At 36.0% G+C, this 18,882-nt stretch overlaps 2 protein-coding genes across 2 annotated transcripts in view; one reads left to right on the top strand and one right to left on the bottom strand.

Annotated features, from left to right (window-relative positions):
- Window positions 1-6,533, bottom strand: part of LOC141442458 (uncharacterized) — a 45,357-nt gene extending 38,824 nt beyond the window's left edge. Inside the window, exon 1 of the mRNA XM_074107458.1 lies at window positions 6,345-6,533. Coding sequence (XP_073963559.1) covers window positions 6,345-6,347 — 3 coding nt within the window. The 5' untranslated portion in view covers window positions 6,348-6,533. The remainder of the gene's footprint in view (window positions 1-6,344) is intronic.
- Window positions 1-18,882, top strand: part of Meltrin (disintegrin and metalloproteinase domain-containing protein meltrin) — a 67,902-nt gene that overhangs the window by 26,095 nt on the left and 22,925 nt on the right. The window lies entirely within an intron of this gene.

Below are 18,882 nucleotides of genomic sequence, written 5' to 3' on the forward strand. Positions count from 1 at the left end.
CTCTGGCCCATAAACTATCTCTGCCAAAGATCACGTCAATCCGTCGCTCCGTTTCTACGTGATAGACGGACAAACATACAAACTTTCGCTTATATAATATAAGTATTGGATTCTATCTTAGCCTGTAGGCTGGCAATGGCAAGGCAACACATCTACAATTCTCTGGTGCCAGATTTACATATTTTAACTTAAATTCATTACAATTACCTAGTTTTATTCGTATGTGCGTGAATTATATATTTTAAAAACAAGATTTATAAAAACGAACTTATTTTATAAACTTCTGTTTGTGGCGTTTGGGTGGCTGATTGCCTTGGTCTCGACGAAAATTTTACTTTATGCACTAGTAGAGAATATAAAATCCATTTTATCTCGCCTACGTTCAGCGTAAATACGAAGTTTACGACCAAAAGTTTATTCTGATATTTTACCTAGCACTAGTGAAGTTACTTCCTTGTAAACATAAAGTTATTCCGGTAAGTATAAAAGTAACAATCAGACATTAATTATCATAACAATAAAGCTACTCTACCGGCAACATATAGACACACTCCCCACGGCTCGGACAACAAATGAGCGACAAATTGTCTTAACACTCGGCGCCTCGTCTATTGGTTTGTTTGTCTCGTATGTGATTTGTTTGGACAATTGGTTGATGGCTGTTTTTGTAAGGTGCCGTAGGATAAAAGACCCTAGTTTGGTCGCGTCTCGAGATATACCTAGCTTTAATGGTCTCGTGTTATTTCACGGACTATCTAGATAGGTAATGTAGATACAAACCTAAGCTATCAATAAAATCGGGAGTTTAGAATTTGCTTCTTTAAAACTTTGGAACCTTTATCAGATTATTGAATAAAATCGTTATTGCCTGTGATTTCCTTTGCGTAAAGTTCACTGATTGATACCACGCGGGCATTTTTTTTTTGGACAAAAAGTACCCTCTATGTGCCTTTGTGCAAAATTTAATCTAAATTAGTGCTGCCATTCGTATACTATTACAATAGGATATTTAGCCATTGCTCATTCCTATGAGTCTAGCCTAGGAAGGCAAATGACAAAATTAAATTTGATCGAAGGATGACGGTTTTATCGAGCTGTTATTATGTTCCATATTCAGGTACACCCCATGTTCACTCAAATTTACTTGTTTTTATACAGATAAACGAGTATCTAAGTACCTGAGTATTTTAAGCGTGAAAGCGTAACAAGCACTCGCTTTTGCATTTATAATATTAGTAAAGAAAAGAAGTTATGATGGATAAATAAATATTAATGACTGAATTTTACCAAGTCCAAAAAAGGCATTTATGAAGAGAGAAATTGCATGGAAAAACAGATTACCTACTCGCAAACAAAGTTACAGGGAACATCTAGTTGAAAAATCCTAATAACAATATTGCGATTGCTAAGTTGTTTCTTTCGACACCAGTAGCCTCTGGCATGGCAATAAAACTAAAGTATTTTTTACACTACCATTCATTCTCAAATTGCCATCGCATACACCAATTACAACAATTTGCTTTCTTATTAGCATGAAAGCAAACCATGGAAAGTGAGCGTCTACACTCCAATTATTAAGTGAAACTAGTATATTAGCAGGCAGGCTTGGACCACGCTGATTTTATAGTGGGGTAATGGCCCAAAATCATGAACATCTATCTTATCACGGTTAAGACTTAAATTATCATCAGCCACATTGTATTTTTCTGACTGTACTTGCATTGTCATCCAAACTACGTACCTATTTACCTACCTACATTTCCTTACCAAATTTCAAGTTGATTCCATTAAGTGTTGAAGAATTCCATTCCACGGGAATTTGACTATCAGCAGATTGCTTGGATTGTCGCAGGATTAACATGAGTAAGTATACCAAATTTCAAGTCGATCGGACACTAGAAGAAGTGGTCGAAAAATGGTTTGTAATTTTTTAAACTACAACATCCATATACATAAAAAAATAAACTAACATAAGAACGTTGGAAGTTAAAAAACATCTTGTTAAAAGTACCGTGACTGACAGACAGATACGCACAGCCTAAAATATTGGAGCATTTATCTTCGAAATATTAGATAGAATTCACTTTTATTCACTATTCAAATTTCGGGCCATTCGTACAGTGGAAAAATTTCTTCGACGGAAAAAAATAGTAATATGTATTTGTATAAAATACGGGTCCTTTACATTTAACATTATTATTAGTAAAAAAACCCGCAGTAAAAACAACACTAATTCAATCGAAAAGTTGTGGTTTTGTCTAAACATACATGCTACTGAATATTATTGTATGACACAGTGGGTTTTTCAAAACTCGAAAATTTACATGAACGCGGAAAAACAAATACTCCCGTAACCCAAACCGCATTGTACCTAGTTTTTATACAAGCAATTGGATTACGCATTGAACTAATTACGTGTACTGTCTCGGCTGATTACGACCACAATAACGAGAGGTCAAGAGCTTGTCTAGTCACTGACTCATACTATACGAGAATACAGAATGTCGTAATATACTTTAACGACGTTATGAAAGTGTGATTTCTTCACTTGTTATAGAGTCGAGTATTGCGCGGTCACATGGTGGGACTTGCTTGAATGAAAGTAGTTTGCTTATTAATGCAAGTTGCAATATGTTGCATTTCGAAGTCTAATGGTTAACCTGTTAGGTACAGGAGAGTTTTCGAAAAGGCTAGTACTTTAATTGACTCTACGTACTGAGTGACTTAAATAATGCACTATTAAACAAACTTTCTGTATTTGGTATTTATAAGAGAGAGAGAGAGAGAGAGAGAGAGAGAGAGAGAGAGAGAGAGAGACATTTTCGACACACACACACATATTCGATACACAGAAAAAACACGTTGGGTTGAAATAATAATTAAAAAAAAACATCGAATAGTATAAATTGGGACCCACTCAGCATAATGTTGCGGCAAGCCACAACGCTGTTTTTCAGTGGGACCCATAAGAATTATAAATTACGACCCAAATTTGCACTTAACAGTTTTAGTTACTGAATCAAAGTTCTCTTACTACTTTAAGAAAAACTCATTAATTTTTATATTAAAGAGCAAAAAGAACAAGTTGGCTAATCACCAGACTAATCAATACACATTTTATCTTACTATATTATATCCGTGCCTGTCTACTTTGCTGTTTAGCAACTGCCTCCCACGCGGCCTGAGTCAACGCCAGCTGCTCGCTCATTCATGAGTCGAGCAGGTGGCTCGTAAGTACCTGCCTAGTGATAGTAATCGCTAAATACTCGTAGTAACATATAACGATGTCATAGTAACTCTTAAGGGTCATCAGTATCACTCTTTTCACGGCAATCAGTCTGCCAGATATATATACTTAAATACATATACATATGCACTACCGTACCGGCACTAAATATACAGGAGTTAACATTCACTGATAGTATACGAAAGCTAACATACTAGTGAATATGTTACTAATAATTAATTATTATACATTTAATTACTTCCCATGATCAATCTGCCGTCATATTTTTTGAAAGAGAGGAAAGTGGTATTATTTATAGCGCTATTATGTATATTCTGTCATTAGTCTTGTGGCTTGCGTAAACCTAGGTCTAACAGTTGTATTGAAAATCGGGATAAAAAGTAGCCTTATTCAACTTCCAGCTATCTACATCCAGACACGGAATGTACGCACAAACTTTTGCTTTTAATTATATATTACTATGATAGTAGTTGAATTACATTACTGGCTTTTGTTATTTCCGTGCACTAAGTATGTTCACAATGTTCAGTAAAGATACGACAGATACGCTAGCTACATACATACGAATGAGAGTAAAAGCATTAATAACCTGCCAGTTAATCCCTTTATACAGATATCTGGCCTTCTATACAACATTTATTGCGTTATGAACAAATGGATAGCCCATGCTAAAGCCTCTGTTGACTTCATAATAGCGTTTAGTGACCCTTTCTTCCATTCCTCAATTCTTCAATTCAAAACAGAGGCCTTATTGCGTTATTGCCTAACGCTCTCGGAATCACGATCGTTTTTCACAACTTCTTTCTGTCACATAGCACGAGATGAGGCTAGAATGAGATGACGAATGATAAATGAATACGGCTTCAAGTACGAGCATACAGGCTCTGCTAGTTCCATACTATATCGTGACTAGCATCACTAAATCAAGTGATGTGATGTGACTTATTCCCACTACAATTCGAAAACGCCCAGAAATAAACGAAATGCCTCAGTAAAACAGGCATTATGGTAATTAATGCGCCAAGACGTACATTATGGTAAATTAGATCAGCTATTTATGAGGCTGAAAAGAGGCCAGGTCAGGTCACCAGGTGACGTCATTATGCCATGGGACTGAGGGTGCGTTTCGAAAATTATTGACTCTGCAATTTGGTTATCGCTTTTCTGCGGGAATTCCCGATTATCCGGATTACAAAATGTTTCAGGTTTTAAACTTTCTTTGTGCCAAATTTAGTTATTTTTGTAGTCTTTGGAACTCCCAGTAAAAAGTTTTTGAAGCAGAAAAAAAAGGCGTTTTTCGAAGGGATAATTTAAATTACCTATATTATGTAGTCTAGAATGAATGATTCACTTAAAAATTAACGTGAACCTTACCCATAACAATTCTCTACTAAGTGTATCTAATAATATTAAATAAGGTAAGTGGTGATATCATTTTTTGTGAATGCGACATAAATTGTACATATATGTACCGCTATCGCCAGAGCGCCACCACGCCAGCGCAGGAAAATTATAAAATCTGTTTTTTTTTTTAATTATAATTGGTCATTATTTAATTTTTAATGACATAATTTCATTAATGTTTTTAATTTAGGAATTGATCTTGGACTAAATTATAGTATAGGTATGATTGTTGATATACTTAGTATTAAAGTTATTGAATAAACTAGTCTTGATTTTTATTTAACTGTTTGAATCGAGTGGTACAGTTTACTGATTTATTTGGCGAAAAAACCCGTATGAAAGAAGTTTGTTTATTTACCTACATTAAAAAAATACCTAATATGTTTGAGGTTGGGTACAAAATATCTTATCAAGTTAATAATACCTACTAACTCCCCCTAATGACTCAGAATGAAAAGTAAAATATTATTTATATCGTAATAAAATAAATGCGTTCCTAACGATAATAATGTAATGTAATTACTTTTACTGGTATCATTAATACCTACTATACTGCAAAAAAAGCTGTAGATTTGACCTATGGCGTATCAAACAGAGGATCGTGCATTCGAACATGGGCTCGCACTTCGTGAGTTTTTCGTAATTTACGTGCGAAAGTGCTAAAGTTTTTCATGAGCTTGATTACGGTGAAGTAAAACACCACGAGTCAGCTCAATGTGGGTGTAAAGTTCCCACTTTCCACTGAGCCCGCGTAAAAACTACAGCCCCGCACATTCTGCTTGTGACTAGCAGTGAGACTTCTATAATGCTGGTGATAATAATCAGGGTATAGGAACGCTTTTCTTAAAAAAAAGATTTTATATTCGTGTTATTTGTGAGGTTTCGAATTCTGGTGTTAGCTGGAATTCTTTTGCGAACCAGTCATTTTGAATTTTATTCCATGAATTTGAAACCATTCCAAAATGAAGACCAGTACCACTACCATTACAGTGACCGTATTCGATAGCGACGGCGCAAACTTTTTGTATGGAGAATTGTACAGCGCCTCTACAAATAATTTACGCCGTCGCTATCGAGTACGGTTACTGCAAACTCATGGTAGTGGTACTGAGGCCGTACTGCTAAACGTGTCTTACGGTCGCGGTCGCAAAAACTGTCGCATACAAAAACTGTCACTTTGATTGCGATCGCGAGCGACAGAAGCGTTTGACAATACGGCCTCAGAAGCTTCATTATTTAACACTTGGAATCACCATCGTTTTTGCCACTTCTTTCTGTCACACGGTATAAGACAAGGGTAAAAAGAGAAGGTAAATGCCATAGCGAACAGCGAACGTGAGTGTGTGAGACTATATACGGCCTTAGGTAATTTTGTAGATTCAGTCGTTTCATACTAATCACCCACGGAACTCATTTTGTGTGTTGAGGGGGTACAATGAATTCATAGGAGTTAAGCTAGAAACACACTGACGGCGGAGGCAGAGCGGTGCGGTGTGGCGCGGAGGCGGTACCGGTTGTAATATTCGAACTACTCGTAACATGAAAGAGGGCACACAGAATGACGCGCTTATTTCCCGCGCGGTATTCTGTGTGCCCTCTTTCATGTTAGTTCGAATCGCTCTGCCTCCGCCGTCAGTGTGTTTCTAGCTTTAGTTTACCTAAGTAGATATAAGATACGAGATTGTCGTCTTACCATTATAACAGGACCAAATGACGCACCACGGAAAGTGTTGGGTCCCGCCAGCTAAGTAGACCAGGCTTTTCAGCGACGTCTGCTGTGGCCGTTGAACTCTTCTTTGACACGAAGTGACACGGCTGTCAGATCGTACCGACTGCGACAAAATTGTCGCGGAGTAAAACGCGGTATGGCGTTCCGGCTTGAACTGAATTATCTGGGTGAAATTTTTGTATATAAGAAGGTTTTTGTTTACAATTTGACATTTAATGAGTTTCGGCCAGGGTACAAAGTGTGTAAATAAGTGAATAATGTAAACAGTACTAATAAATATTTTTTAATGAAGTGAAATAAAAACATTACTAATTACTGATTAGGTGATTAGTATTACTAAATGATCTTTGCGATTTTAGCACAGAACTGATAATAAGAGGAACATAGTACAGTGTTGATGAGTTGTTTGGTCCCCTTAGTTAGATTCATAAACTCTAATGAAAGCTGAACCTAGCTATTGTTTGAGTGGCAACATCATTAAAATATCATGGACAAACAGATACTTGAGAGAGGCATTAAACTTAAGTGTAATTTATAAGACGGGCTTTTGTATTATTAAAAAGTACGCGTTTCCTCTCCCTTAGTGGCAATGGACAAAATTAGAAAAGTATCAAATCGTTTAATCCTACTTTGATTGGTAATAAATACCATGTTTTTTTGCCCCGATTTTGTAGGTTCACCTTTCATGAGACAGATTGTACTAAAACGTATGTTTTGTAATTTTATTGTGAATTACAAATAAATTATTATTTTATTCTATTCTATTAAACATTTGGCGTGACAAAAGTTCCCTGACGTATTTCTTGTCAGAATTTATAAAAAAATCTCACAAAGCTATGTTTATTACATAGGGCATGACGCTAATAAGTATCGGTGAATAATAACAATATCGTCTAATTAACACTCCATACACACACATACAATATAAATCAAATTGGCAAATAGTCATCTCAAATATCGGGAAAAGTTACAAGAATCATCGGAAAATACTTGAGTCACTCGACTTGGCTTGTGAGTCATAGCACAAGGCTCTTGTTTTAGTTATAATCCAAGCTTACTACGATTAGGTATATAGAGAATCTCTTATCTTAAATTACTTTATTACTTCTTTAAATTTTATACTTACTAAGAAATTACGTCAGGGTCAACTGAAGCGCGTTGCGACATTTATACACATTAAGTATACAGGACTTGCATGAAGTATGATTCTGTTATAGGGCTCAAAATCGAAATGCAGGCACACGACAACATTTATATTCCGCCTATTATCAGTTTCGTGGTGTGAATTGACCCCACCGCTCATACTAAATTACACAATTAATAAAAATAAAACGCATCAAATAAGTAATAAATGATGATATAATATAATCAAAGCTAAATTATTGCCGTGCCATCATATCAAGTACTAGGTGTTGCCAGCGACTTGCCTGCAAAGAATTCGTTTATCGCTACCCCGTGGAAACCTTTAAATTTTCTGAGATAAGGTGCATAAACCATCTCTATACTTATTAATTCATCCATATTGGTTCAGCGGTTTAAGTGTATGGGGTAAAAGGTAACAGACAAACAGAGTTAGTAAGAATTTTTTTTGTATTGTATTCAGCAGTAAAAAGTGGCGCACTCCTCAGGCCACTAGGCAATTTATTCTCCTTTATTAAATTTCTTTTCTGCTTCTAATTTATTCCAGAACATAATAGATTACGCACAGGCGACTCGTGCGCACGTTTGCTGTGTTTGCGTTTGCACTGTATCGAATTAATTTATCACGTCGCTTATAACAATCAACGTTTACACGTGTATTTAATATGTACTTTATCACGATGTGAATGGATATGCGTGTATATTTTCGTGGCCGGTTGCCAGTTTCAAAAACAAAAAATCGGACTCGGGAGTTTATTTGGCCGAAAATATATTTTTTAGTAGCTAATCGTAGCTTTTTTTAATGCTGGATATAATATTATTATGCCCTAAAAGCCGGCTGTTTTCTGTATCACTTACTATTTTTGGTGTACAGTAAACAGTCTTTGTATTGTATTGTAATATTTCATATAAAGAAAACAAATAATTATTTAAGACATGACTCGCTGTTGTAATGCTACCTTCGACTCGCGCTGCAGCCAGACAAAAAGCGTATAAAAAGCTTCAACTTGGCTTGACACCTACGAATAACACGCTACCTCCTGTCTAAAAAAGAGCCGGACGGGCCGGACGAGAAAATATTTGGCCGGACTCGTCCGTAAAAGCGAAACATGTCTTACCTGGTAACCCTACATTTGCAGTGCCACTTGCGAGTGCTTTAAGCTATAACCAGTTATTAATCTATTTTTGAACTATACAATACGATAAAAACTGACACACATCACAACACACAAATTATAACACAGTATACAATACAACAGCCCCAAAATTTAAGTTATAACAGTATTACATTTCATGTGCGACCACAAAGAAAAATCACAATAAAACAGAACCTACTAAAAACCTACTAAAAAAAGAACTTTTTTAACCAAACAACTACCAGGGAAGCACGGGTCGAAAAGAGGTTGAATGTGTTTTAGACCTCACAATGGGAGGAAGTTCACAGACAGTGCGTCATCGGCTGAATGACACAAAAGCCATGCACTTTGTTGTTTTTTCTTAAGCGTGACCTAAATTTTAAAGAAAGAGTCATTATATTCACCAGGCTCTTCAGTCAGTTTTTATTTCAGAGTTAAGAAATTATTCAAATTTTATTATTTTATTTACCATAGCAAGATACTTTAACAAAAGGAAAATTAGGACATACCTATTTAATTTAATCTATTGTATAATCAACTTATATAACAAAGTGAAAAATATTTTTGTTTTGTAGTACTTAATACAATTTCAAAACCATTTCTATAGGCTTCACAACGAAACTAAGATTGAGGTAAACAATCACTTCCGTTTATATCTTACCTATATCTATATCACCTTTATCTATCATCAAAGGTCGGGGTCGTTCTATTTCCGATCAGTTGGTTTATTTCGGGCACCCTAACTCCCTGTGTCAAGCATTAAGCACGTCTCATAATTTTATAGCAGACTGCTGCCTATACTCTAAACGAATTTTGGACAGGAAGCTTCTGGTATAATTATTGGTAAGTCGAACTAAAAGTTTAAGTAATGGTTTACCTACAGTACTCCGATGTTAGAAAATTCGTCGATTTGGAGAAAAGTTTGAGATTCAACAATTCATGTTAGAGTGCAACGAAGATTCTAATGAACCTCTTCCCGTGATAAAAAGTATCCGATGTCTTCACAGGGTCTTGAACTATCTCCATACCAAATTTCATTTAAATCGATTCAGAGGTTTAAGCTTGGAGAGGTAACAGAAAGACGAACAGACAGTTACTTTCATATTTCTTATATTACAAGTAGCAAATGATGTGTATGGCATACGCCTGGATCATATACACATATATATACCAAGCTTTTTCGAACCTTTTTAATGCCACTGTTCAACTCTACATGGTTGAGAAAAAGCACAAAAGTTTGCATTTTAACAATTCATTCGGATTCTTCAAAGTTATCTGGATTCAGTTCAACTTCAGCATACTACCAACTTACTGAATTTACATTGTATTTATATTCACCGGCTGCACACGAGCGTGTTTGTGCATATATTTCATTATCTATGGTCCGGTTTTATTTTAAACACGGTTACATGCGTTGACCTTGGCGATGGTCTCAAATTCTCAATTGAGCCTGTCTAGATAAATTTAAAAAGTTAGATAAGTTTGTTTCAGAAGGGAATCTAAATAGGTTTTCTTTATGTGATCGTGTGTTGGTTTTTTTTTTGTTTGACCATTGAGCCATTATGATTGCAACGCAACACAGCTTCATTCATCTTCCAGCAAAATTAATAACTATATTTTTAGAAACAAAGATCACTTTGAGGTCATATTACTAAAGTTTTTTAAAATTCCTTTGATTTGAGACGATGCGTCAATGCGTCATCCACTTACAACAGAATGATTGGAGAAAAACAAGAATATGTCGAATTCAGTATACTGTTTTTACGCTAAAAACGGCTGGATGAATTTGGATGAAAATAGGCATGTATGTTAAAAACGCGTAGTTTTTTTTTTATTAAATAAAAAACGATGAAGATATAGCCAGTTAAAGTTCCGCGTGACGTGACGTCACGGGCCTGCACTCCCGAACCTGCAGGGCTACTACGAAACTCGAAGTTCGTGTCGTACCGTCCCTCTCGCTCTCGTACTGAATAGTATAAGTGTCAAAGGGACCGCACGACACGAACTTCGAGTTTCGAGTTTCGTAGTAGCCCTGCCGAACATTGACGCGCTTCATATTTGTCATTTTTTAACCCTCCACGCAAAAAGAGGGATGTTATAAGTTTGACCGTTTTGTGTGTCTGTCTGTGTCATCGTAGCGCTTAAACGGATGGACCGATTTGAATGCGGTTTTTTATTTATTTGAAAGCAGGTTTTCTAGCGATGGTTCTTAGACATGTTTTATTAAAATCGGTTAAACCGTTTTTGAGATATTGAACTTTGAAGTTACAATGTCGGGGGTTTTCCAACTTTTTGTTGGTAGGGTAGGTTATCTGTTTGATTGACTAAAGAAATAGGTACGTTTCCAATATTTTCTGAGTATTTAACTGATGGACTGAATAAAATAGTTTTTTTTTTTATCTAGGTAAACTACCTACCCTATAAAATACTGGAATTTTATTCGACTGCCAGACCTAATGGTTTACGTGAGCAAAGCCGATGATAAAGACTCCGTTTTAATATAAAATGACTTAAAACAGATACAACACTCATTACTTAGTGCCTGTTGCAAATCGGGCGCCGTGGTTCTCGATATTATCTACACAATGCGGTTCGACGCCCTCTGGAACAAATGTATCTTGGTGTGCTAAATGTGTTCCCATTGTGGGTTATTGGGGGAGATTTTTTTTAATTACATGGCGAACTAGCAGGTGGGTGGGGTGGGCGGGGCGTTGGTAAGTGAACACCACCACCCATAGGTACCCGCGAACCAGAGGATTGCAGAAGCGTTTCCATTCTAGAGGGCTAAGATATAAGCCCTCATGTAGTATTTTCACCGGCTGTCTGTACAGCGTGGTTTTAGCTTCTAGAGTCTAGTCTATAATATAGACATAGATAAATTGAACGTGTTGATTTGGGTATTTCTAACCTATGTACTAAACCTCATATCAAACGCCACCACAGTATTAACAGAGAAATTACCAATTTTCCTAAAAAAAAATGTTATTTTTTCATTCAAATATTTCTATTCTGACCAAATACCTAATGATGACGTAGAAGGAGATACGTATCTTTTTAAATACTACTACTACTTTTTTAATAATTAGAATAATTAATTTAATTAGTTATCTACTTGTTCTCTATAGCTCATTACTTCCATCATGATAACGGAATTGCTCAATATTTACATTACAAATGTACATTATAAACGTATCCTGAATTTTATAAACAAATATAATTTATAAAACTAAATCACACTTTAAATGTTTAATAACTAATAAATAATAAACCAACAAGAAAAAAACAATTATTTAAAAACCAAGCAAACTTGTTTTTAGCGGACTACTTAATATAAATATCATAATGTGTCAAAGAAAATTAAAATAAATGCATTGCTGAACTTTAATGTGCTGTAACTGACAATTGTCTAGGACCTAGTTTTTCCTAGCCGCTAGGTATTGTGCGGAGCGGCGGAAACTGTATTTTAATTGTACACTAGACTTAATTTAATTTCCTGCTAAATAAATATTTGTACTATTGTATTTAGTTGTTATTGGAAACATCCGTACAATTCACATGCAAATACCATTGAATGTTTGGTCAAGGTTGGCTAGCAGTCCGAACATACAATACAACCAGAGACTACGACCTCTCATGTGTAAACAGCTGAATATAACCCAAAGGTCATGCGTATTTGGGCACCAAAATTAACCAGCAACACTAGAGCTTTAGCCATGTAGAGTTCAATATGGTATAAGATGTCACGGCTGTTTGGTGGGTCTACAAAGAGGGGTCATGGGTCGCTGCATCTCGTTATTATGCGATGCATTATGCACCGGTGTTACTCACAAACAGTCCCATGGAATAACCAGTTAGCTAGCTGTTATTATTTCTGAATTGAGTTGTTTTGGCAGGAATTGGTATTTTTTTACAGAATAAATTAATGTCAGTTCCAAAGCCTGGTACGTATAGCTAGTGTATCTATCTGGCAAAATAAAAACCACCATTATCAATATCTCATTAAATAAATAAATAAAATAATATCATCCTGACGAAAAGTCTGGCATTATGCGTAAAAGTGTTAACAAATTACTCGAAAACAAAACATTTTTATTTAACATTTTTCAATTAGGTATTATATGCCATGACAGGACATGGCCGGGCATATCTGGTAGGGTTATCCGAATCACATTTGTTCCACTACAAACCCAAAAACGAAATTACAGTAAAATGCTTTAAATGATGATAAGATGATGATGAGATGGCTAAAACTTGGAAGAATGTTCAATTGAATTTAATATGAAACTTCGAACCATCAAAGTCTCAAAAGTAATTTAATCGGCGGAATTCCACGACTGAAGGCTCTTATTTAGGAGCAAGAATGTTAGAAATTCGCTCAACTGACTCATAACAATCTAGTCTAGATATAGACATTATACCCAGACAAAGGATTAGCTCAGGAAGCATCTTGAAACAAAGCAGTTGGTGATTCCATAGCCCTTGGGCTACCGATTGATCAAATTGAACTGTAATCTCGTAAAATTGAGGATACTAAAGTTTCGTTCAGAGCTATGTCTGAGAATACGAATTTTGCGAAATTTTATAAAAAAACACGGTTGTAATGCCGAAGATTCTGATCCATAACCGTTTCTATTTCCACCAAAACTTAAAGAACATGATGCGCTTATGATACCAAATATTCTTGGAATTGTAAGCAAAATACATAATAACAGTAAGTAACTTAATAACTATATAACTTCACATGTTAGATAAAAGCAGCTGTAAAAACAAAAAGAATCGATACTTATTTCAATTTGAAAGAACAATCGGTTTCACGCCATTGTTTGTCAACTCTCATTATCCTTCATTATGATTTGAATAGAAAGGGACTGCTATAAAGTAACGAACCCCAAGTGTATCTGCGACTGTTGTGTTCGGGCCCTAATCAAAGTAGGCGGTATCTTGCCAATCTATCTTACCGAGCATTGAAGACAATGTTACTTTTGTTGTTCAGTCCTTACTGTTCTATGTTGGAAGATGCAGATGCGGACTTGCTTTACAAATAACGAGAGGGAATGAATGAAGTGGGTACGGACTCGGAGGTATTTATTTATTGTTCAGAATCTGGAGACATTTAGTTGTTTGTGTTTTTGCTTTAGAGAACATTGTGTTTTTTGTTGATTTTCTACGCAAATAAGCCAGTTGGCTTAAAGTAGGTAGGCTAGGTAGAGTAGGTAATCTTCTTGAACGTTAGGTAAAATAATGAGGGAAAGCTATTTTAGTAGATACAAAAGAGTTAGGTCAAGACACACGGTAGTGTGACAATCCAAGTTTTAGAAAAAAAAGACCACGTGCGACGCACTTCTATGAACCATTTCGAGCTTCTTTCTACGTCACCTTCAGTCAAGATGTATTACAAATTTGGGGCTCCAATGTGGTGTGTCTCCCCTTCCCCGTTTCCCACCCTCAAAATCCTTCCTACCGTCAAAATACATTAACACACTTTGTCCTGCAAAACCCGTTTTTAGAGGGCATGGAATATTCAAGAGGATAATATTATAAATGAACCAAATGCCTTTTAAAATAAAAGTTCTTTCGAGGAGTCCACTCTTTTATTTCCCTGGAATTTCCGAAAATGATATGATTATGGTTCCAACGGAAGAACAGACGACAAAACGTCGGCCGCAAGGTTGACACCATGCTGAGTTGATTTCCTTCCTTGTTTATTTTTATCTGCTTTATAAATATCACGAATAAATGTTTTTCTTTCTTCCAATTTTCCAGAGAGCTGGATTACGAACCCACTCGGAATTTCCTGATGAACATTAACATGAAAATGTTAGCGAAACTTATTACAAGTTGGAAGCTGTGCACTTTTGATAATTAAATTATTACATTTTAGCGGTAGTTCTGACTGCGCAAAAATGATTTTTAACTTAACTTATATCTTAGATACAATTTCCGCCATATATTGGTAAGATATTTTGATATTGGCTAAACAACTGCACTGCACTTACATTATTAGCACAAAACTAAATCACGCGAGGTTGTAGAGCCCAAAATAGGGGGTAATTTTTGGATTTTCGAGAATGCAAATTTGACTAAAACTTTGAAGTTTGGAAAGTGATTTTCGTGACTTGGCCTCATTTTGCGGGAAACGTATTTTTAAAGGCATCATTTGTTTTTTTGTATTCAAGATTTACTTATAACTTAGATGTTATTTAACTATTTTATCGGCATGCTATTAACTCAGAAAACTTTTTACTTTCTGAGTTTTGTACTTTGTACAAACTGTCTGACAAAAGATTCGTGAATTAAAAATAGTAACGTTCACCAGAACACATTGGGTAATTTCGCCGTTTAGGTATGCCGGCATTTAAGTTGGTTGTTGGTTACCAAGTTACCAACGGTTCCTTGGTTACCATAGTAACGGACGCGACACGGATTGACGAAGGTACGATTTCTAGCTTTAACCTTTTCCTGTCTGAGTTTTCAATGTGCTAGCCTAAGTATGTTTTAACCTGAATAAATTGCAAGTTCTCTCATGCAATTAACTACTAAGCCGGTCATCCGGCTAGCACTTATATAGAAAGTCAGACTGGATTATGGCTGTATACGGAACACAGACAGACTAATTACGTCTCTGATACTTAATGGTCGTATAAAAGCTACGATTAGAACTTCAACTGCAACCTTTAGCTGCTCAAAATTAGTCGAGTTCTTTTAACTTGTAAAGTAATAAATCCTTGCTTTGATATTGTCCGGTTGATGGTACTTTCAACAGACAGTTTTACAAACAAATAACTGAATCTTGGACGGTTTTCTTTATAAGACATGGTACAGCAAAATAGATAAAGTAAACTAAGGCTTATCTTCAAGTGAGTCCTTTATAGTCCTTGTTTTTTGTAAATCAGGGTTCGCTGACGTCGGTAAATCATCAGCTATCGCAATCTCGACGTGAAAGTGCTCTCGACATTATCGCAGGACCCACAACACGGTTATTTTAGTACCGTTATCAATATAGCGCGAAACGGGGTATGATTTTGAAACGGTTATAAAGCTGTTCATTATACATTTGTTTATTTTTCGATCTGGATGTCGACTGATAATGTATGTTACAGTACGAGACTGCTATGATATGACTTACTATCTAACAACGCTTGGATTTTGTTCATTTGAAATTAGAATCTTTGAACTTGCCCTTTTTAGGGTTCAGAAGCCAAAATGGCAAAAACGGAACCCTTATAGTTTCGCCATGTCTGTCTGTCTGTCTGTTCGTCCGCGGCTTTGCTCAGGGACTATCAGTGCTAGAAAGCTATAATTTTGCACGAATATATATGTAAACTATGCCGACAAAAATATAAAAAAAAATTTTTTAGAGTACCTCCCATAGAAGTAATGTGTGGGTGATTTTTTTTCTCATCCAATCTTGTAGTGTGGGGTATCGTTGGATAGGTCTCTTAAAACCATTAGGGGCCTAGGGGGTTGCTAAAACGATTTTTCAATTCAGTGATAAGTTTGCAAAATATTCAACTTTAAAGTGCAAATTTTCATTAAAATCGAGCCCCCCCCCTCTAAAAGCTAAACCGGTGGGTGGAAAAATTTGAAAAAATTCAAGATAGTAGTAAGTAAGTATATCAAACTTACAAGGAAAACTATAACGGTTAAGTTTTCTTGAGAATTATCAGTAGTTTAAGAGTAAATAGCAGCCAAGGTATAAAATATACCTAAACTTGGAATATTCCGTACAAAATACGAAATCTTTAGAAAATTATTACTTGTTTTTTTTTTCGTAATGGCTACGGAGCCCTATTTCGGGCGTGTCCGGCACGCTCTTGGCCGGTTTTTGCATGACAGAAACATGAACCGATTTCGGTGAAATTTATATGATATCACATCTTACGCACGGTGAAACAAAAAAAATATATCCTCGACATCGGTTCACAGACAGTAACTCTTAACGAGCATCGCATCTATGCTGAGTTGGGGCTGCTTCGCGATTTCGCAAAAAGTTGCTTTATTTATTTTTTACTTATTTTTTCTGTCTATATGAATGTGTTTGCGAATAGCGAATAATATATTCTTATTTTTATTCATAATATAAAAAAAAAAAACTATTGATACAGTTCATTTTAGAATCTCCTTCTTTTCAGTCAGTTTCTTCGGGCAGTCGGATAAAAATGACATAATTTCGTAAACTGTGGTGATGTGATGACGTAAGTAAGCTGGGTGTAAATATATCCGAACGGGGCCATGCCGAAATTGGACTACCCGCGTTGCGTGTGGTACTCGCATTTCGATATACCTACCATATTGCTCTTCTATAGCTTTAATTACATCGATAACTTATAGCATAATATACATATAAAAAGGCTAGTCTCTAACTGACTCTAACTCGACGTATATGAAGTTTGGGTACGGCTCGTTGCCCGAAGTTTATTTACCCTATTTAAATAAGGTCGTAAATAAGGACAATTTTGTGAGCTTTTATTTAACTTCGCAATGACAAAATCTTCAAAATGTCATTTTTAACATACATAGTTAAGAATCTAGACCCTAAATAAGCACAATAAATTTATGGAGAATAGCGCACGCAATATAAAGTACAAGCTGTAGTCGCTACAATATTGCAACTCCCATTACGATCACAATGTATTGGTATTGAAAGTGGTCTGTGGGCGATCAACTTAAAAGGTTTTGCAAGGCTTAATAACTATTAACTTCTATCCATACTTACTAATATTTAAGAAATGTGAAAGTACTATTTGTCTGAAAGTTACTGTCAATCCGCACTGGGCCTGCGTGCGAACTAACTACAGCCCAAGCCCTCTCCTTCTGAGAGGACGGCCGTGCCCATCAGCGGGACATATTAATCTGCGAAGCATTTTAATGGTGTGTGTGAAGTTCTCAGTTCGCACTGGGAAGCGGAACTATGGCCCAAGCCCTCTCATTCTGGAGGACGTATATAGGCTGGCATGATGATTGCTTTTCAAACTTAGAATCACGTGTGCCAGCCTCTGCCATTAAATTGTTATGTTCGCGTTATATCAGAAGTCGGCATTGTGAGTCTATTGCGCGTGCGCCTGTAATACGGCACAACAGGTTATCTCATCAACGCTATGCCACTGTGCTAGAGCTCGATCAACGACCTAGAATCAAGTCTAGTCTTATACTAGGGCCACGGAGAAAAAAAGTAAGCTCGTGTTGGGACTTTATCTTTTTTTTATTATGAGAGGGTGTCAACGTCATGGTCATTACATCCGAAGTCGTTATAACTGGTATTGACTGTAAATATGCTAACAATCAACTTATATAGTCTCAAACTAAGCAACGCTTGCACTATGTGCACCAGGCAACTAATAAACATACTACTTAAAATTACAAATAACACATAAATAACCTCTTAACTTCGTACTTGACTACTATCTTGCACTACTACTACTAATAGTGCTAGTACTATCTTACTATGGAGATTAAATTATTCACGCTTGCAGGCTTAAATTATAATTTGTGATTTATGTTAGACGGCTCAGTGGGCTTACATTAATTTTGATTTGCAAATAGTTAAATCTCTGGAATAAGACCTAGGCTACTTGTATCCCGAGATTCCCACGGGATCGGGATAAAATTCTAAAAAAAAACAACCACTAGCTTTATGTTTATATCTCACTAAATAGTAGTGCAAATTTGTGGAGGAGCAAATGGAGTTTATCCGTTTTAATTTAAAACAGGACCTTCTCGAAAAGTAATGTAACGCTTAATTCTATATAGTTTTTAGGAGTATCCGCAGGAATTTTTGCGAAATGCGCCATAATTTCAATTCTTGTCTAGTGATTAATGTACAATTCGCATTATTGGGTTTGATTGTAATGTACATAGGGAAGTTTGTTTGAATAAAAGCCCGATAGATGTCGCTGTATCGGTCCCGAACGAATCCTACATCGCGCTGGCAAGAGTTTTCTTGCACTGTATATAAGGCCTGTAAATTGGAAATAAATTGTCATTCGACCAGGAACCGTGTATTCATTCACGCCTCGAACAATTAAAGCGAGCTAAGTCGCGAGTAAAGACTAGTTAAATAATAAAAGCCTTATGTATTTTTTCTGTCGCAGACAAAGAGCTTTGTAGAATAAATATGATAATGATTTCAGTTTCCGTATGATTCATTTTATTCTCTTGGCAACGACAGCTATATCCTACTGCATTTTGCATTATCTTTAAATTGACATTGAAATGTTATAGCGTCC

This window comes from Choristoneura fumiferana, chromosome 25 (genome assembly GCF_025370935.1).
Source record: "Choristoneura fumiferana chromosome 25, NRCan_CFum_1, whole genome shotgun sequence".
Taxonomy (NCBI): Eukaryota; Metazoa; Arthropoda; class Insecta; order Lepidoptera; family Tortricidae; genus Choristoneura; species Choristoneura fumiferana.